Source organism: Pelodiscus sinensis, chromosome 18 (assembly GCF_049634645.1).
Source record: "Pelodiscus sinensis isolate JC-2024 chromosome 18, ASM4963464v1, whole genome shotgun sequence".
NCBI classification, from domain to species: Eukaryota; Metazoa; Chordata; order Testudines; family Trionychidae; genus Pelodiscus; species Pelodiscus sinensis.
In genome coordinates, this window is record NC_134728.1 from 18,613,316 (window position 1) to 18,637,421 (window position 24,106).

At 43.3% G+C, this 24,106-nt stretch overlaps 1 protein-coding gene across 9 annotated transcripts in view; it reads left to right on the forward strand.

The window, feature by feature from the left end:
* Window positions 1-23,210, forward strand: part of ADNP (activity dependent neuroprotector homeobox) — a 65,365-nt gene extending 42,155 nt beyond the window's left edge. For all 9 annotated transcript variants that reach the window (XM_075901194.1, XM_075901195.1, XM_075901196.1 and 6 more), the window contains 3 exons: window positions 13,663-13,775; window positions 16,597-16,689; window positions 19,012-23,210. In XM_075901194.1, the coding sequence (XP_075757309.1) occupies window positions 13,663-13,775; window positions 16,597-16,689; window positions 19,012-22,143 (3,338 nt within the window). In that variant the 3' untranslated portion in view covers window positions 22,144-23,210. The remainder of the gene's footprint in view (window positions 1-13,662; window positions 13,776-16,596; window positions 16,690-19,011) is intronic.
* The last annotated feature ends 896 nt before the right edge of the window (window positions 23,211-24,106 follow it).

The following is a 24,106-nucleotide window of genomic DNA, read 5'->3' on the forward strand; positions in this document are numbered from 1 at the left end:
CCAGACACAGGGGTAGGAACTCTGGCAATAGAAATGGTAAATGCTGTACCCATTCCTTATCTGACCAGGAGATGGGACCTTTTAACAAATTCCAGGGTCTACGACCGAGATTTTGAAGATACGAATGGCGACAGAGCATCAGTCAACAATTTGACCCTTCCTTTCCCTTAGCCCGTCTGTCATTTTCTACAGTGCCTGGTCAGCAATAACAACGGACAGTTGGGTCCTGAACATAGTGGAAACATATTCTATCCGATTCCTCTCCCAACCTTCCTCCCACCCTTCCCCTGCCCTCTTCAGGGACCTCTCTTGCGAGCATCTCTTAAGCAAGTAGGTGCAGCAGCTCCTTGATTTAGGAGTGGTGGAAGAGGTTCCCAAGTTGTTCAGGGGCAAGGGTTTTTACTCCAGTTACTTCCTAGTCCCCAACGCCATGGGAGACTGGTACCCTGCCCTTGATTTAAAAAAAAAATGCGTATTTCCACGTTTCGGTTACTCCTGCCCACAGGTGTTTCCTTCACGTCACAGTGGGCCAGGACCACTACCAGTTTTGGCACTTCCTTTTGACCTGTTTATGTCCTCCAAAGTTTTTACCAAATGCATGGCAATGGTGGCCACTTTCCCCTGGAAATGGCAAGTTCAGGTCTACCTTTATCTGGACGATTGGCTGGTGAAGGGGGTCTCTCCCTCTCAAATGCTGGCACATATATCCCTAGTTTGCAAGTGTGTTTTGATCTGGGCTGCCTCCTGAACGAGGCCAAGTCCACCCTGGTCCCTACTCAAAAAATAGACTTGTGGGTGCCCTACTGGACTCCACAGTAGCCACAGCCTCTCTGCCCAAGGCTCGGTTTCTTGCCATCAAGGAAATCATCCTTTTGCCTGTGTGCCTTGCCTGTGACCCACTGCCAGGAACTGTATGAGGCTCCTTGGCTTCATGGCAGCATGCACTTATGTAGTGTACCGTGCCAGGCTTCGACTCTACAGCTTTGCCTGGCTCGAGTGCACAACCCAGTCTACCAGCCCTTGGACATGGTGGTGATTGTCCTGGTGGAAATCATGGCTTCCCTCAACTGGTGGCTCCAGGGTCCATTTTCCCGGCCCCTGCCATTAGTTCAGCTGGTGATGAATGCCTCTGAAACAGGCTGCGGAACCCACATCAGGAGCCAAAGGGCACAAAATATGTGGTCCCAATCAAAGCTGTCGCTGCATATAAATGTCAGAGAACTGAGAGCAGTTTGGCTCGCTTGTTGGGTGTTCCTCTCCCTGTTGTGGAACAGGTGTGTCCTGGTCCTGATGGACAACACAGCAGTGATATTTTGTATCAACAAACAGGGTAGCGTTGGTTCTTTTCCTCTGAGCCAGGAAGCCCTTTGGGATTTTTGCATAGAGCAGGGCATTCACTTGGGCCGTGTCCAGACTCAGGGGTTTTTTCGGGAAAAGTAGCCTTTTCCCGAAAAAACTTCCCCTGCGTCCAGACTCAAGCCGCGTTCTTTCGAAATAATTTTGAAAGAATGCGGCTTTTCTTTCAATGGCAGTAAACCTCATTTCACGAGGAAGAACGCCTTCTTTCGAAAGTTCCTCTTTCGAAAGAAGGCGTTCTTCAATGTAAAGAGGCCGTCTTCGAAAGAGAGCATCCAAACTCGCTGGGTGCTCTCTTTCGAAAAAGCGGATTTCTCTTTCGAAAGATCCGCCTGCAGTCTAGACGCGATCTTTCGAAAGAGGCTCTTTCGAAAGAAGCCTGCAGTCTAGACATAGCCTAGGTGACTTCTTACTTTCTGGGATCCCAGAATATCCTTGCAGACCAGTTCAGCAGGTCCTTCTCAGGCCACAAATGGTCCCTCAGAGCAGACATGGCCCTGCGCATCTTCCAGAGATGGGTGTTTCCCCACCTTTCACTCAGGTTTCCAGGGCAAGTCACTCTTTGCAAATTCTATGGTTCACTGCTTTTTAAGGGATCTGGCTAGGCTATACCCAGATGTTCACCAACTGGTTCCCCCATGGGAACTCAGTTTGGTCCTTGCCAAGTTTACTGGTCCCCACTTTGAGCCCTTACGTCAGGAGTGAGCAGTAATTTTTGACCAGGGGCCACTTCGGAAATTTTTGAAGTGGCAGGGCCTTAGATGGAAGAGGTGGGGCAAGACACTCCCATGTTTCCCCACCCACAGACCCTGATTGGTCTGTGGGTGGTGGAGCATGTGAAGTCCCTCCCCTTCTCCCCAGAGAACTACCAGCTGTTCTGAACAGCTGGCGGTTCTGGCTAGGTGCTCGCGCCCATGGCACGCTCCCACCCTTATCCCTAGGTCAGTCGGGGTGACAAGCTCTTAATACGTTTAAAAAGCAGAGAGACAGTGTCTGGGACTGGGCCAGAGCTGGGAATCAGCTCATTCCCATCTTGCGCCTGGTCCCCACAATCCTTCCTGCCTCCCCTGTCCACCACCGGTGCTAGGGGGGGACCAGCTTTTAAGATAGCTCCCTCCAGCACTGGCTCCTTCTTCCGCCTGCTTGCTGCCTATGATAGACAGGACAAAACCCTTTTGCAAATCCCCCCCAACTCTTCATTGCAATACTAGATAGAATGAAGGTCTTCCCTATCTCAGCCTAGTGTATCTCATCATGGGTCACCTCCTATATTAAGGCTTGCTATGATTTGGCCAGGCTACCAGCCTCTGCCCCTCATGGCCCACTCCGGAAGGGCCCAGGCTTCCTCAGCCACTTTCATTGCCATGTGCCTATCTGGACATTTGCAGGGCGGCCATCTGTTCCTCAGTTCACACCTTTATTAACCATTATGCTTTAGTGCACCAGGCTAGGGATGATGCGGCCTTTGGTAGGGGAGTACTACATTCCATTGTAAGTTAAGGCTCTGACCCCACCTCCAGGTTGGGAATCACCTACATGGAATGCACAGGAGCAATCACTTAAAGAAAAATTGGTTATCTACCTATCTTAACTGTTCTTCTAGATGTGTTGCTCATGTCCATTCCAAATCCCACCCACCTCCTCTTTGTTGGATTTCATCAGCAAAAAGGAACTGAGGGGGTGATGGGCTGGCAGGGGTATATATGTGCACGTATACAGGTGCCACTCCAGGGGGTTCCCCTGCTGGCCCAAAAGCTACTACTGAGGAAAAAAACCTTTCAACAATTTGTGCACGCTACATGGAACAGACATGAGCAACGAATCTCGACAAAGAGTTACAAGAGGTAGGTTACCATTTTTCTTTGCAGTCAACATTAGATGCTCTTTAAATGAAATCTGAGATTCTAGACAAAACAAAATTTGCTGGAAGTGTAAATTCATTGGGTTTTAATGCCTCCAAGTGTCTGGTGTTATATTACAGATATAACTCGAATACTCACTGACCTTGGTAGAATAATGGGTTAAAGTTAGTACTAAGATTTCATCTGCCTAGATTTGAAATTCAGAGTCCATTTTGGTCAGTCAAATCCCAACTCATGTCCTACTGTATATACTTCACTTTTTCTTTTTTGTGTATGATGCAGACAACTAACTATATGAAAAGATACTGGAAAGGACATATGTGCACCATATCTAATGATTATGTCAAGAGCAGTATTGATTTATTTCCATCTGATTTTTTTTATGGGAAAAAGCTCTTGGAGTCATGTGTAATTTCTTGATAAAATTCTTAAAAAAATCCCCCCCCCCTTTTTTTTGCCTTAAGTGCAGTTAATGAGAACTTTGGTCATAAAAAGAAAACAATTACTTCAGTTTAAGCAAAGTGTAGCATTGCTCTGCTTTGTAACTGTACATGCCTTGTGAGAACAAAGTCTGTTCTTGCACTTGTATGAAGTAGTAAGCCTGGTCTTCATTTTTCCTATTGCAAAACATTTGTATTTAAAATCACGCTGTCTGACTTCTTTGATAGGATGTAGGAAGGAAAAGGACTTTGGATTTTGTAGAACCAATGTTTTTAGCGCATATCCTATCCTGAAGGTACACCCTCTCTGGCCCCATCCAATTTGAACTTCTTAAAAATGTTGTTGGTGATCTCTCTCTAACCATATTTAATTTTTAAAAATTAAAATGAAATGCCCCCTTACATTCCAGCTAATGTTTAGAATTAGTATTGCAAATATAAGGCCCATTATGAAACAGGTTATGCCTATAGACCAATGAAATGAATTGCAAATCAGAGTTGTGGTGGGGGTTTTTTTTTGGGGGGGGGGAGAATATTAGGGTTCACTTAATTCACTCAATGAAAGACTAAAATAATGGAGAAATGTAGGCAATTGGAAATTAGAAATAAGACTTAACCCTACTAACCATTAACTTTAGTCAGCCAACTACTTAGTCAAGTGGTTTTCAACCTGGGAATCTGCAGATTATGTCTAAGATTACCAAAGGAGTCCATGCCTCTATTTGAAATATTTTATGAGTCCACAAGTAAAAAAAGATGGAAAAACGCTGATCTAGTTGAAATTGTTTGGATAATAGCTTTTTTTCCACTTGGAAAAATTGCCATCAATCTTCGTCTCCTTTGAAAGCAGTAACAGTGGAACTTTCCTGATTCTCTCACTTTACAGTTCTTACCAAAATGAGTGTCCTTGTTTTTTTTGTCCTGCATTGGTGTACAAGTCTGAAATTTGAATAGCTCATGGATAATATTTAATTTTAATAGGACTGGCTCAAAGCTAAGCCGTGTTTGGAGCAAAATCCTACTATAAGAAATAAAATTATTGTCACGTATATCTTATACAAGTAGGATTTTTACTTACGTTTTCATTTGTGGCAGTAACTACATGTAATGCTACTTTTTAATATTAAATATATTGCAAGAGTTCTCAAATATATTTTCTATTCCCATGTTTGAATGTTATGGTTAACTTATTTCTTGTGTGTGTCTTTGTAGAAGTGGGTCTTAGAGGGACCTGAAAGAGGAAAGGGCCTTGTGGACCAACTTGGCATTTACTTGAACAAGTACTAATGAATCAAGGGATTGAATGTAGACTGTTGAATCAGCCTTGTGTAAATAGTAAAGAAAGTTTACCAACCAAGGCATAAAAAAACCTACTTTCCTCATCTTTACTGTGATTAAAAACACTTGCAAATAGATTAACAGAATTCACAAAGGCTGACTTCAAATTATCTGGGAAGTTTAATTTTTGAATGGTCAGACTCCCTTTTAATGACACTACTTTACTAATTTTTTTAATTGCACATATGTTCATTGCTCGTGAAAGATGATGGATTCACAAGAGTAGGCAACTGAAATCCCTGTTCAGAACAAGTACTATACAGGAAATGGCTCAAGATTCTCTCCTGGCTCTCTCCCTCCTCCTTCATCCACCCAGAGCATCTCAGCAATTTTATGGAGTGACTAAGGAATCACGTTAGTTCATGGTCCACTCAGTCCTTGGCTTCTCTGAGATTGCCATTTATAAAGATACCAGTAGCAATGCAGTTGTTTGTATGTTGTTTTGGGGAGAGGGTGTGTGGGGTGGTTTTGTGTGGGGTGGGTTTTTTTTTTATTTTTTTGTTTTTGGTCTTTTGTCTGCATCTTGTTCTGAGGAATGGGCTAGGGTAATCTATAGTTAAAATGAGAGAGGTTTTGATTTTAATAGACAATATTGCTTACTTATTCTAGATCGGTTAGAGCCCATTTTCCATTCCCCACTTTGTAACTGATTTTCTTTTTTCCTCAGTTGTAAAATGGATATACTTCAGGATACTGACACTAAAGTGTCTTAAAGTGCTATGTAAGAGCAAAGTATTAGTGGTTTTTTAAAAATAAATGTACCTTCTTCTTCGAGTGATTGCTCATGTGCATTCCAATATAGGGGTGTGCGCGCAGCATACACGCACCGTAAGAAGCTTTTACCTCAGCAGTACCCTTAGGGCCAGCAGGGGAGCCCCCTGGAGTGGCGCCGGTATATTGGCCCATATATACCCCTGCTGGCCCTCTCACCCACTTGGTTCCTTCTTACCGCCATGACGGGTTGTTGGAACAACCCTCAGCTCCTCACTGAGATCATTGTCTTCATTGTTCTTCTTCTTCTTTTAGTTAATCTTCAGCTAAGTACCTGCAAATTAAGTTACAGACTTTTTCTTGTGTTTTCTTTGACTGCACCCCGCAGCCCTGCCGTAAGGCATGCCTGGTCTGCAAGGCTTTAAGCCCTGCAAAAAGTGCAATAGGCCTATGCCGTGTGGAAATCCACACTCCTCATGCTTAAAGTGTCTGAGAGAAACACACCTTACAGAAGCCTGTAAAATTTGCAAGGCATTTAAGCCCAGGACTAAGCGTGAACGGGAGTTCCTCCTTAAGATCCTCCTAATGGAGGTGGCACTTCGGCTGGCACTGGCCTCTGCACCAGCCACCCACAGCGCGCCAGCCTCGGTGTGCGATGGCTCTGTGCATCGCGCCTCTCTGGCACCGCAGAGAGTCTGGCACCACTCTCAATGGCTGGAACCGCAGAAGAAGAGGTGGCCACCAGGGGTCAGTCCCCGCCTAGGCGGGTGCCCTATAGTGGGGCACACAGTGCCGACAAGCCCGGAGCCCGGGTCTTCTAGGTCGGGTAGGCACTCCTCCTAGCAAAGGAACGTTAGCCCTTCAGAGGACTTCCCAGGTCCATCCACAACAGAGGCCTTGGAGACAGCGAGGGTCCTCATAGTCATCCTCCTCTTCTCCTCCCACCCCGGCAGCCTCCAGGCAGCACAGGGACACTCAGCACCGCTCCCCTTCCAGGGCGCCCGAAGACCCGGTGCATGAGGGCAGGCAGCATCACCCAACCCCTACGGCACCAGCCATTGAGGCACCAGTACCCCTGGTACCATCCCAGTACACGGCATCATCGCCCAGCGCTGCCGCCGATCCAGGGCCCACTGGCACCTACCTCCATGCGGGACTCCAGTGCAGCCATGCCTCCTCTACCACCTCAGCACCACAGCAAGCCAGAGTCCATGACCCAGTGCATTGTGGCAAACCCCCGCCTCCATTCCCCCAACCGACAAGCATGCAGAAAGGAGGTACTTTGTCCCCCAAGAGGGTAACGAACACCTCTTTTCTCAGCCGCCCCCAGGCTCTTTGGTGGTGCAAGCTGTCAATCAAAGAGAGAGACCAGGGCAGCCTGCTGCCACCCCTAAGAATAGGGAGGCCAAAAAGACTGACCTACTGGGCAGGAAGGTCTACGCATCTGGAGGCATCCAGTACCTCATTGCCAACCAGCAAGTCCTCTTACCCTGTTACGCCTTCAACATCTGGGTGCCGATGGACAAATTTACAGACTTGCTCCCCAGAGACTCCTGTTCAGAGTATAAGGCTCTCCACAAAGAGGGGAAAGCAATCTCCAGAGCGGCTCTCCAAGTGGCTCTCGATGTGGCCGATGCCGCAGCTCAGGTGATGGCCACCGGGGTGGTCCTGCGCCATAGCTCATGGCTCTGGGGTGCCACTGGAGCTCCAAAACACCATTCAGGACCTCCCTTTTGAGGGCCCCTCACTCTTTTTGGAGCAGACTGACCAGTGGCTTCATGGCCTAAAAGATACCAGGGCGATGCTGAAATCCTTGGGCTTGCACACCCTGGCCACCCAGAAGCAGTCATACTCGAATAGGAATGTTCCTAGTGTGCCTCCCCAGGGCCCATGCCCCGACTTCGCCCGATGTAGGGGCAGGAGTGTCAATGGCAGGAACAACAGGTGCCGGCTGCGCCCAGCTGCAGATAACAATCAGGGGCCCCCTAACAAACTCCTGGGCCCCCGTCAGGGTTTTTGATGGCACCCCTGAGGGCATCTTACCAGTCTCCCCTCTAATTTTCCGGGACCGTTTATCACACTTCCTTCAGATCTTGTGGTCGGTTACATTGGACTGATGGGTGCTGGAGATAGTGGAAAGGGGTTATGTAATCCCTTTTCACTCTTCCCCTTCCTACCTAACCCCCTACCCCATCCTTTTTCAGGTACCCCTCTCACAAGCCTCTGCTTCAAGAGGAAGTCCAACGTCTCCTTATGGTAGGGGTGGTGGAACGCGTTCCCCCTGAGTTTTGGGACGGGGTTCTATTCCTGCTACTTTCTGGTCCCAAAGGCAAAAGGGGGCCTCTGTCCCATCCTGGACCTCAGAGCCCTCATTTCCTTTATTGCCAAAGCAAAATTCAAAATGGTGATTCTGGCATTTATAATTCCCTCATTAGCCCCTGGAGACTGGTACGCTACCCTCGACTTGAAAGGTGCTTACTTCCACATTTCAATCGCCCTCCACCATCGCAGGTTCCTCCAATTTTCTCTGGGCCTGGACCACTACCAATTCACCGCTCTCTCCTTTGGTATTTCCATGGCCTCTCGGGTCTTCACCAAATGCATGTCGGTGGTGGCCGCCGTGCTCAAGAAAAGGGGTGTCCAGATGTTCCCCTACTTAGACGATTGGCTCCTGAGGTGGAACTCAGAGACTCAGGAGAAAGACCACATCACCATAGTCCGCACGCTCTTCGATGACTTAGGCCTCCTGCTAAATCCGGACAAATCAAACCTAACTCCTACCCCAATAATAGAGTTTGTGGGTGCCACCCTGGACTCTGTCAGTGAGGGCTTCTCTACACAACTCTCAGTTCCTCACAATAGAGACGGCAGTCAGGGCGCTCTAGAATTTTCCAGTGACCACTGCCCGGACCTGGATGCATCTCCTGGGCCTCATGGCAGCCTGCAGTTATGTAGTGCAGCACACCAGACTGCGCATGCGCCCATTACAGATGTAGTTGTCGCGAGTCCACAACCTGTCCGCTCGCTCATGGGACAGAGTGCTGACGGTTTCCGGCCCCGTCCTCCTTGCGCTGGACTGGTGGATCCACCAGGCAGAGGTCTGTGCAGGAGTCCCGTTCTCCAGACCAATGCCATCCATCCGCCTGGTAACAGATGCGTCGGATGTGGGCTGGGGAGCCCACTTAGGAGACCTACACACGCAAGGTATGTGGTCTGCGAACAAGATCTCCCTGCATATCAACATCAGGGAGCTCCGGGCAGTCCGACTGGCTTGTGCAGTTTTCCTTCCCCACCTCAGGGGCATGTCTGTCCTCATTCTGTCAGACAACACGACAGCGGTGGCGTTTCTAAACAGGCAGGGCGGGGCTCATTCTCCTCGCTTGTGCTTTGAAGTGATTCGCCTGTGGGACCTCTGCTTCGGGGCAGATATCCGCCCAATGGCCTTGTACCTCCCGGGTTCCCAAAACATCCTGGCAGATAGGCTGAGCAGATCCTTTGTGGGACACGAATGGACCCTGAGGTGGGATGTAGCTCAATCTGTCTTCCATGCATGGGGGTCTCCTCATCTAGACCTATTCACCACAGGACAGAACAAGAAGTGGCCATGGTTCTGCTCCCTCATGGGGCAGTGTTCCCTGGGAGATGTTCTCCTCCTCCCCTAGCCTCAGGGCCTGCTGTATGCCTTCCCACCATTCCTGCTAATTCACAGGGTTCTCCTTAGAGTGTGGGAATTCAGGGCATCCCTGATTCTAATTGCCCCAGCATGGCCCAGGCAACACTGGTTTTTCAACCCTTCTCAACCTGTCATGCGAGAGACCCTTGACCCTCCCGCTGCTCCCGGACCTGATATCTCAGGACTCGGGCAGGTTCTGCCACCCGGACTTGCATTTGCTGCACTTGACAGCGTGGAAGCTCTGTGGTTGACAGCGGAGGAGCTTCAGTGCTCAGAACGGGTTCAGGAAGTCCTGCTGGGTAGCCAGAAGCCCTCCACTAGGACCGCTTGCTAAGTAGAAGCGGGTCTGCATCTGGGCATCCCAGATGGGGATGCACCCAAGGCAGGCTACAATCCCACTTTCCAAACTCATGGGACCCCCGTTCGAACCGTTAGCGATGTGTTCTCTCCTATACCTATCATATAAGGTGTCTCTTCTGGTGGCACTCGCATCAGCTAGGAGAGTATCCGAACTCAGGGCGCTTAACTTGGATCCCCCCTACATGGTGTTTTTCAAAGACAAGGTTAGACTCCGCCCCCACCCCGCCTTTCTGCCCAACATAGTGTCCTCTTTCCACACCTCCCAGGATATTTTCCTGCTTGTCTTTTACCGCAAGGCGCACGCATCTGGGGAAAAAACAGGCTTTTCACACTTTGGATGTGTGTAGAGCATTAGCCTTTTATTTAGACAGGACACAACCATTCAGGAAGTCACCACAATTCTTTGTGGCCATTGCGGAATGGGTGAGGGGCCAACCCGTGTCCTTCCAGCGGATCTCCTCCTGGATAACTGCTTGTATCAAGGAGGGCTATGTTTTGGCGGGGGTACCAGCTCCACCCCTTAGAGCGCACTCCACGAGAACCGTGGTAGCCTCCACCACTTTCATAGCCCAGGTTCCCATCTTGGACATCTGCAGAGCCACTACATGGTCGTCTGTCCATACCTTTGCCAATCACTATGCGCTAACACATCAAGCTAGGGAAGTCGCTCTGGGCAGGGCGGTCCTCCACTCCTCTGTGGCTTCAACATCCAGCCCTCCTCTAAAGGTTCTGCTTTGGAGTCACCTATATTGGAATGCACATGAGCAATCACTCGAAGAAAGAACGATTACTTCATAACTGTGATTCTTCTAGATGTGTTGCTCATGTCCATTCCAAATCCCACCCCTGCTGCCCTCTCTCCGGAGTATTCCGGTAAGAAGGAACAGAGTGGGTGAGGGGGACAGCAGGGGTATATATGGGCCAATATACCGGCTCCACTCCAGGGGGCTCCTCTGCTGTCCCTAAGGGTACTGCTGAGGGAAAAGCTTCCGACTATGCGTGCATGCTGCGTTGCACACACCTATATTGGAATGGACATGAGCAGCACATCTTGAAGAATCACAGTTACGAGGTAAGTAACTGTTCTTTCTGAAAAGTAACTGCAGGTGTAAGTGAAATTAGTTTAGTGCTTTAGTCTCATTCAAATTTAAATCTTCTAAAGATACATCAATAATCTTAATTTGTATAGCATTTGGTTGATACACTTGAATTTACATCGTATCTTCATCATACTAGTCATGTTTGTGGTAGTACTATTACTAGAGTTTACTTTAAACGTGTTGCTTAGAGAAAATTAAATACAAAGTCTATTGAAATATCTTTGAATTTCCTTTTTTGGGATTTGAAAACAAACCATCAATATTAAATTTGCATTGTGTCCTTGTCATTCTATTGTCGGTAATAGTTTGGATGTAAACAGTAACTCTATTATCCCTGAAATGTTTTAAACACATTAGACAAATTTCTAGAGAGGCAAGCATCTTTAAAACACAAGAACGTGAGGCTATTGAGAGTAATCAAGTGAGTTATACTAGATATTGAATGAAAATGTTTCTACTTCCCTTGGTTGAGAAACTGTTTAAAATTTTACCATAGAGGTTTTTGCAAAGGGCCTGGCCTTCCTCATAATCTGTAAATTGTGGTAATAGGAATTTTCCATGGTGTAACAATCAACAGCTTTTTCTTGATAGCCATTTTTAATTCATTAAGAATGAAGCAGTTATTGGCTAGCAGTTATTGGCTCCCAGTAATATTTGCAGCTTGTGAGATTGATTTCAGTGACATGTACTAGCACTATTCTGTTTGGAAACCTTGTCTATTCTAGGTTTATTTTCTGAAAAACTTCCCATCATTGCTAATGTCAAATTCAGCTCCAACAGTGTTGTTAATAGTGGGAGCTCTGGTGTTGGCAAGATGCTAGAGGCTGTCTGGACTTTGGACAGACAGCTGGTGCACTGGTATAAATACCAGGATTTTTTTCTGAAAACACCAGTATGTAGATAATCAAAAGAAGCAACCTTTGTAAGGAGCATGTGGTGAGGCTTGGGAGGGAAGGAGGGAGGGACGGGTTGTCAGATATCTAGCAATAGTTCTGTTATCACAGTCCATAGCCATTTGTAGTTTAGGAAATGCCACTGTAAGTCTTGTTATAAATTAATAGAAATTGGTACTGATTTTATGATAGAATTAAAAGAGGACCTATTTTTATGTATTTTCACATACCAAAATAGTATTTTTGTAGATGTCTTATTAATCATTTCGGATTCCAGGGATAGCATGTAAAGATTAGTAAGCGTTTAAACTAGGGATGTAAAAGGTTAACCAATGAACTGGTAAGCATCACCCTTAATGGGTGATACTTACTGGTTCGATTAACTGGTTGGGGCTGGAGCAGCTCCCTGACCACTGTGGGTAGGGGCTGCTCCAGCCATCCAGAGTAGCCCTTTGTCTGCGGCATGCCCAGGTGCGTTGCAGGTGGGGCTGCTCCAGCATGACCACAGTGAGGTGAAGGGACCACTCCAGCTGGGGTGGAGTGACCCGCCCCCCCCTTAACTGGTTAACCATTAAGCATGAAGTAAATTTTCTGTTCAATTCGTTAGCCAATTACACAGGATTTCACATCCCTCATTAAAACTATATCTACAGGTGTATCTGAACTTCAGAAGCCAAGTTGAGATGGGATAGATTCTGATCCTATAATGGGATTATTTATAAGAGCAAAAATTGATATTGTTCAGACAATTCTGGGTGTTTTGGTGACTTCTTAGTTGTTGAAAGAAAAACCTAGAATCCTGAAATGGGCTCTGGCTAAGTAAAGTCATCTTAATAGGTAAACATACGTGCTGATTACAATCTTTATTGACCTCTTTAGTTGCTTGTAAACCACTCAAATCAAATTCAGAAATATGGAAAATGGAGTAGCAGTGATCCCCAATGTGTTCTTGAACAGAGAACTCTTTTCAGAGTCCCATTTCAATATTCTACACTTGAAACTTCTCTGTGAAAACAGAGGGGTCTAAAAGCTTAGGCTATGTCTACACTACCAGGTTATTTCAAAATAAGCTTATTCCTCTTCACAAGCAGGAGTTATTTTGAAATAAGCCCATTATTTTGAAAAAACAGGCTTCGTAGTGTGGATGACCACCTTGTAGTTTTGAAATAACTCCCCAGTGTAGACATGCCCTTAGTGTGTGTGCGCACGCGCCAGTCTTCCCTGTAAACTGTGAGCTTGTGTGGTGTCGCTCAAGAAAGATTCAAATGCCACCAAGCTGATTAGCAGAGTACCCACACCTAGGTTTTGTTTCTACTGTTGGTGCACATTCACACATGCTTCATGGCATATAAAATTTATTCTGCACATTGATAGAAAAGATTAGAGGAGACATTGGTGTGAAAAATATCATTGAACGTGTAACCAGTTCACTTCCTTGCTGTTGGATGTAAATGTAAGAAAACTGCTATAGATTGATTTAAGAGAAGTATCTCAAAAAAACAAAATTCCTTCAAGCCCTGATTTATCACCTTCCAGATGAGCTAGAATCCATATTCACAAAATAATGTATTGTATTTGTAAGAGCTTTGACACAGTAGGTAAATGATCTAAATGGAAATACATTTTTAAAGTTGTCCCCAGGTGCTGCTTGAGTAGACGTTTTTTTTTCAGTAGTCATTGCATCAACTCTTCTGTTGAGTGTTCACTTTAAAGTTTGACAACATTTAGTTTTCACAGCCCACTTCATTTTCAGAACAAACCAGACAGAAAATGTACTTGTCTTTCTTAAGAAATGGTGACAGCTCTTTATGTTCCATGATGTGGGTGAAGTGAGAATATATTACTGAGAATTAAAAGTGCAGCGCTTGATGAGACAAAACATATTTTGACTTAAATTTCTTTTCCCCTTATTACTTTCTTTTTCAATAGAAACTATGTTCCAACTTCCTGTCAACAACCTTGGCAGTTTAAGAAAAGCCCGGAAAACTGTGAAAAAAATACTTAGTGACATTGGTTTGGAATACTGTAAAGAACACATAGAAGTAAGTATCTGATGCAGCTTTCTGGTTAGAATTGAGGCACTTTGAATCAATCTTCAGCGAATGTAATATTTCTTACTGAGATTTAATAAAAAATGTTGTGTTAGCTACCACGACATCAGATGGGGAGGGATCCTTATATTTCTCTGATAAACCTTTAAGGATCTTCAGTTTTACCCTTTCATTTTACCACCAGATTCTGTTAGAATGCATACCATGTAGAAGAGTCATTCTTGAAAGGTTACTAAGGTTAGCAGCTTTTATGTAAGGATGTGAAAGATTAACCAGTAAGCATTACCCTAAATGGTTCTGGTTAACCAGTGGGGCTAGAGCTGCTTCTCTCCCGCTGTGGGCAGCGGGCTGCTCCAGCCCCTTGGGCCCACCACAGATGGGGGCTGTTTTAGGTGTTGGGGGCTGCCTCTGTTTGCGGTGGGCTGGGGGGGGAGGCATGCAGGCAGGGGGCTGCTCCAGCCCAACAGGGGCCAGTGGGCACTGCAGCCCAGCCGGAACATGCCCCTTCTCTCCCCTGCTATTGGTTAACTGGTTAAACTTCACATTTAACCAATTAAATGAGATTTTACATCCCTACTTTTAAGCCTTATCTAGTATTGGATTTAAAGGTATAACATAAGCTTGAGTGCTTATCAACATCTTTTAAAAACAAGGTGCATTGTTAGGTTTTAACTTGACTGGTTTGACATGTATTGAAGACAGTGGGTGTGCTTTGTCTTTGCTAGACTTTTAAATAAGGTTAGCAGATGCTGTCTGTTGTAGTAAAATGACTCCTTTAAATTCTAGCCTAGACATGGCCTAGGAGCCTGCTACGCTGGAGGCCAAGAGATGAACTGAGATTTGTACATGTATTTCAGTGCAGGACAATAGGTTACCATGTTACAAGACTGCTTTGTCTACACTGCCAATAAAATGATAAAACTTTTATTTGTCTCTCCAAAAGACAAAAGTGCAAACGACTCATTGTCGTATAAGATTGGAAGTATTTTGTCACGGAAAGTGGCAACAAATTTACAGTGCCTGGCTTGACAGAGCTTTGTCACTAAAAACTCTGTAGGGTAGACAAAGCCCCAAGACATATTCTGCTATTAGTGTTACTGACAAACTTTAAGATACCCTCTTTTCTTCAAATCAGTACCATGTACAATCCTCTTTCCATTCCTTTGCAGCTCTTTAGCACCCCATGGATTATAGCAGGTGTGGGAAACCTTTTTTGGGGGGTCTGGGGCTGCTGACCCACAGAAAAATCAGTCAGTGGCGCACAAAAGTGAGAAGAAAAAAAACACCTCATTGATGTGGCCCTCAAATGAGAAGCAAGAAGATACTTCACACATCACAGCCTGGGGGGGGGGGCAAGGGTCTGGGGTAGAGCCAAAAATGAGGGGTTTGGTGTGTGGGAGGGGTCTGCTGGGAAGCAGGCTTGGGGTATGGGAAGGAAAGATGCAGAATTGGGTTGCAGATTGCTGAGTCTGGGAGGGTGGTAGTGTGCAGGAGTGGGATGCAGGAGCACTTACCTGGCTCAGCTCCCTGGGGATTCATGGCTCCATGTCCCTTGCCACTTCCAGGCACTGCCCTGTGCCCTCTCTCCACCCCACTGCTCCTATTGGCCGCTGGTATGGCCAATTGAAGTGCCATGGGAAAAGCTTCCAGGCAGTGCTTTGCTGTGCTGCTGTTTTCCCAGCTTTGGGGGGAGGGGGAGAGCAGCGGTGTGCAGAGCCACTTCCTCTCCCCACCAAGCAGGGCCCATGGGTCGGATCTAGCCCCAGGCTTGCCTGAATCCAGCCTACGAGGCTTGTGGTTCCCACACACAGTGGGAAGCTGGGGAGTGTGTGGGAGGGTGTAGGGTTGGAGCACCAACACTGCTCCCTGATGCTGTGCAGGAGCCCCAAGCTTCAGAGCCAGATCCAGGCAAACTGGGGCCACATTTAGATTATAGCCACCCCTGGATTATAGTCGTCTTTGCTTTGTTCTTGTTCTAAACTAGCTCCTCTTCTTTGTGTCATTGTTCTAGTTCATTTCCAAAGAAAATGAGTGTGTGTCTTTTTGTTTGGGATAAATTGCTGTGAATAAGTGTGGGTTGAATAATGTACTTCAGGGTAACATTTTCATTTTAAAAGTGATTTAGGCTTTGAGGGGCCTGAGTTGACTTTGTCAGAATTTGGGCTTCAGAGTATCTTAGGTTCTTTCAAAAATGGGTTTTAAGGTGCTTTTAAAAACTTCTCTTAAGTCCCCATGCTAGAATTTTTAAAAAATTGAAGCTTATGCCCATATTGAAACACCTGATTTCTTTAAAATGTTGAATATTCAGTGTTCAACTAAGTGGGAACCATCAGGTGAACACTTCTGAAAAACACTTGCGAGGAGCCCCCCCCTGCCACTACAATGAGTGTTGAGTGGCAGCAGCCCCTGTTGGGGGAGGGAGGGTAAGCTCCTGGACCTGGTGGGAGCCAGAACTGAGCCAGGCTGCCTGCCCGCATGGCTCCTAATACACTTTAAATGCAGAGCCACAGCAGGAGTAGATCCCAGACCCAGTGTGAGCCAGAACTAAGCTGGGCTGCTGGCCAGCCTGCTAAAAAATTAACTGGCAAAGGAGGAGGGAAATGTGTGTAGTCTATAGCATTAACCGATAAGCTTTTGCTTATCGGTTAATCAACTATACTATTACATCCCTACTTGGGTTAATGATCTCTTGTACTATTTGTAGTTAGTGTTTGGTGGACAGAGGGGTGTACGGGTATCTTCATAAGTAATTAATAGGTAAGTCAGTTTTTGTTTTTGATGTTTCTCTGTCTTCCCATCCGCCCTTTTCCAGGATTTTAAACAGTTTGAACCTAATGACTTTTATTTGAAAAACACTACATGGGAAGATGTAGGATTGTGGGATCCATCGCTTACAAAAAATCAGGTTAGTAATGGCTCCACATAATCTCACTCAGACAGATCCTAAAGGCAGTAACTTTCAAATGGTGTATGGCACAAATGATGGTTTTTGTAGTATTTTACTTAAAAGATTATTAGAATAGTGCTTTTGTTATACAAGGAACAATCCTAAGCTCAATTGGGATAAACAGATGCTGAGCCAAGTAGTTATTTGAATTAGAAATTGCACTGTTCAGAAACTTAAGTACCTGTTTATTTTTGCAGTTTATGACAAACTTGAGTTAAAAAAAAAAAGTTGCCATCCTGTTTTTCCAGCTCCACACAAGCTCACCATCCCTCCAGTTAAAAATATAACTATTTGTACCTACTATTACTAAAAGATTTGCTTTACCTCTCCTAATTCAGTTCCACCATCTGTTTTCTTGATGAATTCAGAAAATATTAAGCAGAATTAATTCAATTGCTGCTCTCTGCACAGCCATAGCTTTCAGCTGTCTGCTGCATCTCTGAGGACTCAGTGATAACCCATCTGTGTCAGAGGCTGTTCAATGTGGGCACATGTAGTTAAACGCTGCTGAACAGAGTGGCAGTGTTATTGGAAATCTCATTTATTGTTTTTTAGATGTTTCTGAATTGACTTGAAGCTAAGGAGGTTTGATCTGAACTAGGAGAAATGGAAGGAAAGGATGTAACTGACAGTGACTTCTATTTCTACTGACTAAACAAATTTAACGAAGCCCTTCACTTTTGATTCTATGATAGCCTCCACTTTTAGTTGAATAAAATAAGCAGTGAAACGGGGACATGGTAAAAATTCTACTTATGAAGTCAGGTGGCGTGAATATCAGGTATTGCTCACCATCAAAATTTATTTGATGGCTCATTGGCCAGGTATTTGTAAAACCAAAGTTCCTTTATTGCTATGCCCCTGACAGCATTAGTATGTTCTCCCTGTTTCTAATACATTCAACACGATCTGTTATATCAAAGCAAACAACTCTTAATTCTGGGGCCTGTTTCCAGCAATAGCCAATATCAAAGGCTTCAGAAGGTGGCCAGAAATACACATGGGTCACCTACTCTCTTGTACACAGACGGAATAATTTGTTCCTTAAATTTCATAGTTATTTAATGTTAAATTATTTTGAAATGCCAGACTGACTTAAAAGATAGGCGTGAATAGTTTAATTTCAGTTTGAATTGTAACAGTTGACACTGCATCTGCAACCCTTTCAAAGCTGCTACAATTTAGGGGAAGCAGGGGGACTCTGAAAAGTACTATGAAAGATCTACATGATATTATGTAAAAAGCAGAATGTTTCAAACCCCTTTTTTCCTGATCCATAGTGAGTTTTGAATAATTTAAAACTTTACTTTGGTCAGTAGAAAAGAGTTGGTTGCTTGAAGCTCCACTTCCCAAGTATTATTGATAGGATGATTATATATCTAAATTAAACATTACAATTAAAAAAAGCCATTTGGGGTTTGATTTCTCTTTCATGAGTATTCCTGCTGCTTCATGCCAAATTTGTAAAATAACTTCTCCATCATAATTTGTATGCTCAACCCTACTTCCTATGTTACATTGTTTTACTTGTGCCCTGAATAATGTTGCTTTAATCTTTCTGGAAGCAACAGGACTGTGGAGCTAACCTGTTCATTTCTGCTCCAGTCTCAAAAGTGAGTAAGATATATAACACAAAGAGAGGCACTAGGCTTGTGTGGCCATAACATTGGAAGAGGCAGTTAAAAAGTATATATTTCAAAATACTACACCACTTTAGAAAGTTTAAGTACATTATTAAAAGAAAATTGTTAATTGTTGCTAATGACTGAATTAAAGCACACTGGAATTTCTAAAGATATCATTTTGTGAAACACTTTGATCTGAAGTGATTTTTTTTGGCCTGAAAGCCTCATTCTGTGAGTTTATCAACAAATAGATCATTGCCATTCTAATAGCCATGTCCACATCTTCTGGAAAAAGATGTTGGTAAACGGTTGCTTGCAACCTGACAGCATTGTTTCCATTCCCTTACTAAGAAAGATTGATATTTTTAAGAATTAACTATAAACATGAGACACTGGGCTGTGTTTTCAAAGTGACCTCTAAATTGGCACCTTTCATTTTACATGTGCAATCTGGTAATTAAACTTCTAATTACCTGATTTACAGGCCAAAAAATGTGAATTCCGAATTAATGACAGAGTTGAAGCTGGTCTTGCCCATTGTGATGGTCTCTGAGACAAGCTGAAATTCCATGATATCCGTGTTGCTTATGCAAAATGTCTTGTTAAAAAAACCCTGGTTTTGATATCTAGTTTTTGTTTTGTTCTTTGTTTTAAGGACTATCGGACAAAACCCTTTTGCTGCAGTGCATGTCCATTTTCGTCGAAGTTCTTTTCAGCCTATAAAAGTCACTTCCGGAATGTTCATAGTGAAGACTTTGAAAATAGGATTCTTCTTAATTGTCCCTACTGTACTTTCAATGCGGACAAAAAGACTTTGGAAACGCACATTAAAATATTTCATGCTCCAAATGCCAATACACCAAGTGGAGGCATCAGCACTTTTAAAGATAAAAACAAACATGATAGCCTTAAACCTAAGCAGGCTGACAGTGTAGAACAAGCTGTTTATTACTGTAAGAAGTGCACTTACCGAGATCCTCTATATGAAATAGTTAGAAAGCACATTTACAGGGAACATTTTCAGCATGTTGCTGCACCTTATGTAGCAAAGGCAGGTGAAAAGTCGCTCAATGGTGCAGTTCCCTTAAGTTCCAGTACCCGAGAGGAGGGTAGTATTCACTGCAAACGATGCCTTTTTATGCCGAAGTCATATGAAGCTTTAGTACAGCATGTTATTGAAGACCATGAACGTATAGGATATCAGGTTACAGCAATGATAGGGCACACTAATGTAGTGGTTCCAAGATCCAAACCTTTGATGCTAATAGCTCCAAAACCACAGGATAAAAAGCCTATGGGACTTCCTCAAAGGATGGGCCCCCTTTCCCCTGGAAATGTCCGGTCTCTTCCATCACAGCAGATGATGAATCGACTCACTATACCAAAGCCTACATTAAATTCTGCAGGAGTGAATATGATGTCAAATGTTCACCTACAACAGAACAATTATGGAGTCAAATCAGTACCACCAAGTTATGTTGGACAGCCGGGGGGAAGGCTAAACTTAAGTGGTAATACACCAGTTTCTATTCCACAACAGTCTCAAACAATGAAACAGTTTTCACCAAGTGGAAATGGAAGGCCTTATAGTCTTGGAGGGGAGCAGAGATCACAAGCTCCAGCAAGGTATTCTCTTCAGTCTCCCAATTCATCTTCTCTTTCATCAGCCCAGTTGAAACAAACATCATTATCTCAGTCTCAGGCAGCATCACGAATATTAGGTCAATCTGGCTCAAAGCCTCCTGTGGCTGCTACAGGTCCTTCTGCTGTCAATACTTCATCAACACAAAAGTGGAAAATATGTACAATCTGTAATGAGCTGTTTCCCGAAAACGTGTACAGTGTTCACTTTGAAAAGGAGCACAAGGCTGAAAAGGTGCCTGCAGTAGCTAACTATATAATGAAAATACACAATTTCACTAGCAAATGTTTATACTGTAATCGCTATCTACCCACTGATACGTTGCTTAATCATATGTTAATCCATGGACTGTCTTGTCCATACTGCCGTTCAACTTTCAATGATGTTGAGAAGATGGCTGCTCATATGCGAATGGTTCATGTTGATGAAGAAATGGGACCTAAAACAGATTCCACTTTAACCTTTGATTTGACTTTGCAGCAGGGTAGTCACACTAATATACATCTACTTGTAACCACCTACAATCTGAGAGATGCCCCTGCTGAATCTGTAGCTTATCATGCTCAGAATACTCCTCCTGTTCCTCCAAAACCACAGCCGAAAACCCAGGAGAAGGCAGATATACCTGTGAAAAGTTCTCCTCAAGCAGCAGTTCCCTACAAAAAGGATGTGGGTAAAACACTCTGTCCTCTTTGCTTTTCAATCCTAAAAGGACCCATCTCTGATGCACTCGCACATCACTTAAGGGAGAGGCATCAGGTTATTCAAACAGTTCATCCAGTGGAGAAAAAGCTAACATATAAATGCATTCATTGTCTTGGTGTATATACCAGTAATATGACTGCTTCAACTATAACGCTACACCTTGTTCACTGCAGAGGGGTTGGGAAGACCCAAAATGGTCAAGACAAAGTTAATGCTCCATCTCGGCTTAATCAGTCTCCAGCTGTGGCACCTGTGAAACGTACTTACGAACACATGGAATTCTCTCTGATGAAGAAAAGAAAAATGGATGATGATGACTCGCCATCTGCCTTTGAAGAGAAGCCTGAAGAACCTGTAATTTTAGCGCTAGACCCTAAAGGTCATGAAGATGATTCTTACGAAGCCAGAAAAACATTTCTTACAAAATATTTCAATAAGCAACCATATCCCAGTAGAAGAGAAATTGAAAAGCTGGCTGCTAGTTTATGGCTATGGAAATCGGATATTGCTTCACATTTTAGCAACAAAAGAAAGAAATGTGTTAGAGATTGTGAAAAGTACAAGCCCGGTGTGCTGCTTGGTTTTAACATGAAAGAATTAAACAAAGTTAAACATGAAATGGATTTTGATGCTGAATGGCTGTTTGAAAATCATGATGAAAAGAATTCCAGAGTCAATGCTAGTAAAACTGTTGATAAAAAAATAAACCTAGAAAAAGATGATGAAAGTTCTTCGGACAGTTACGAAAATATAGAAGAGGAATCTAATGAAAGCAATAGTCTGTTTGGTCAATCAATTTCAGATGTTGGTCGTAAAATCTCTATAGATAGCATAATAGAAAATCCAGAAGACAGCATATCCAAGGAGACTGCTGATGAAAATACCATACAGTCTCTGGAGAAATCAGACCAAAAACAGGAGGAAGGCTCAAAATATGAAGCAATTCACTCTGTCAACGAACCAATTAAACTGGTAGATGATGCCTCAGATAGTGAAGGTGATCAAGATGATGCCATTGAATGGAAAGATGGAGCTTCACACTCTGAAAGTGGATCTGGCTCTCAGCGAGTTTCTGACTTCGAAGACAATACATCAGAGGTGAAACCAGAAGCTTGGACAGATGAATCATCCCAGAGCGAAGATGCTAGTAGTAGTAAACCAGCTGCAGAAATAAAAAGGGTTGCATCTGAAAGTGATGAAGAGCAATCAAAATGGAAGAATAGTTCCTATGGAAAAGTAGAAGAATTTTGGTCTAAGGACCAGTCACAATGGAAAAATGCATCAGAAATTGAGGAGAGCTTGTCAAATCAGCAGATGGAATGGCAGAATAGCACAATTGACAGCGAAGATGGAGATCAGTTTGACAATGTGACTGATGGTGTAGCAGAACCAATGCATAGCAACTTAACTGGTGTAGAGTTGAGTAGCCAGCAAGCATAAACTGCTCAATTCAAACACATCAGTAAATATGCTCCAATCTATAACTGTCTAAATACTTTTATTTCAATATGACTGCTAAGCTTCATTCTAACTGGTACTGCCTTTTGAGTGCTAGGTCATCTGGCTAGTGGTTGATGTAGCCACTATTATTCCAGTGGTTATTCCTAAGTATGCTGTTGGCTAATTTTGCTTGAGAATACCTGCTGTGATGAGCACAGTAACTTAATGTGAAACAGATAAGCTGGTGGCTCCCGAATGCACACAAAGAAAACCAGAGGTTTACTTTATCTGCATTTTCAACATTTATTTCACTCTTGGATATGTTCAGATGTATGTCTTTTTAAACATTACCCTTTTTCACATGGTAGTATAGGGCCAACAAGAGCTACCAGTTCAATGTGTATAGTAGACTATGGGGAAATTGATTTTTTTCATGTATCATTCTGAATAGTTGAAATGTATATTTGTACAGTCTTTTAGACCTATTCAAGTGAAGCTTATGAAATTGTTCTTGTGTACCCATCATAGATTTGTTTCTCTTTTTTAGTGTTGCCCTGCTGTGTAATAAATGCTGTATCTAGTTTACCTAGCAAAAGCTTGAAACTGCTATAGTATGAATTTTGACAGACTTAGTTTTTGCACATAACCTTGTACAATCTCAAAACTGAGGCCAGCAACATAAAATTATATCTGGACTCTATTGTATTATAGAATTTTCTTGTTCTGAATATCCTTGACATTACAACTGATGACAAACGTATTTCAGAGTCATTTTCTGAAATCTTTTAAGCTAAAAAGAAAAAAAATCACATGCAAGAAACAAGTTTGCAGCTACTAATTTTGACACCTTTTAGATATGTATAAAAGTGTATTGTGTTGAAGCAGCATACAGAAATAAAAATGCTGCATTTTGGATATTTAGTTTTATCTTTAGTTAACACCAACAAGGTGTTGTATTCATTTATACCATCTAATATATGACACACTGTTGTAGTATGTATAATTTTGTGATCTTTATTTCCCTTTGTATTCTTCATTTAAGCATCTAAATAAATTGCTGTATTGTGCTTAATGTAAACATTTGCTTTATTGATAGTGCCATATCATTGTTTGTTAAATTGTGCTTTGTTACATAGACCCCTATAGAAAGAAGCTCTGGGAATTTTTGTTGTGGTGCTGTCGTTCCAGATATACTGATTTGATTTGCTTATGGGAAAATTTAAAACATTTTCTATTTAAGATCAACTTAACCAGTGAGTTTATTGCTTTCACCTTCCTCTGTTACTTATTGCTAGGAACAATAGCATAGAAATAGACTTGAATTGCTTCACTAGTTACAAAAGCTGCAGAATCTAAGACACCACCGCATTCATGGTTTTTCATTCCTTATCTTTAGTCATCGATTAAGTTGAAGTTCAAGCTTACTGGAAGAATCTTTTCTATCTAGAATCTTTTGTGCCTTTTTCTGAGGCATCAGGTATATTTTTGGAAGGGTGGGGGGTAGTGGTGAAGGTGCTGACTACTTAAAACAGACTTTTCTGTCATATGAAACTCTTGGAAAAATGCAGCTGTTGTTTAGTTTTTAAGAAACAGCATAAATCCCATATACAAACAGCACAGTTAATCTTAGTCATTTTGAATGAAGGAGTTCAAACCTGTCTTTCAGTACAGTGGCAATAACTAACAAGGATTTTCCTTTTGTCCTGGGATTTCATTCATGTGATCTTTCCTTGAAGAAAAGTTCAGTGTGCTCAGAGCAAGACTTGTTCACATATGGGCAAATTAAAGCTTGATTTGCTGAAAGTGCATACAATACAATGTGTTTTTTAATTTCTTATTGCTTTTTAGGATTTTGTTGTCCAGTATGCTGTTAGCAAGAAGGGCATAATCAGGATATATTGGCAGACATCTGCAACCAGTGATTGATTGATTGATTGATTGATAGATAGATAGATGAAAGTTG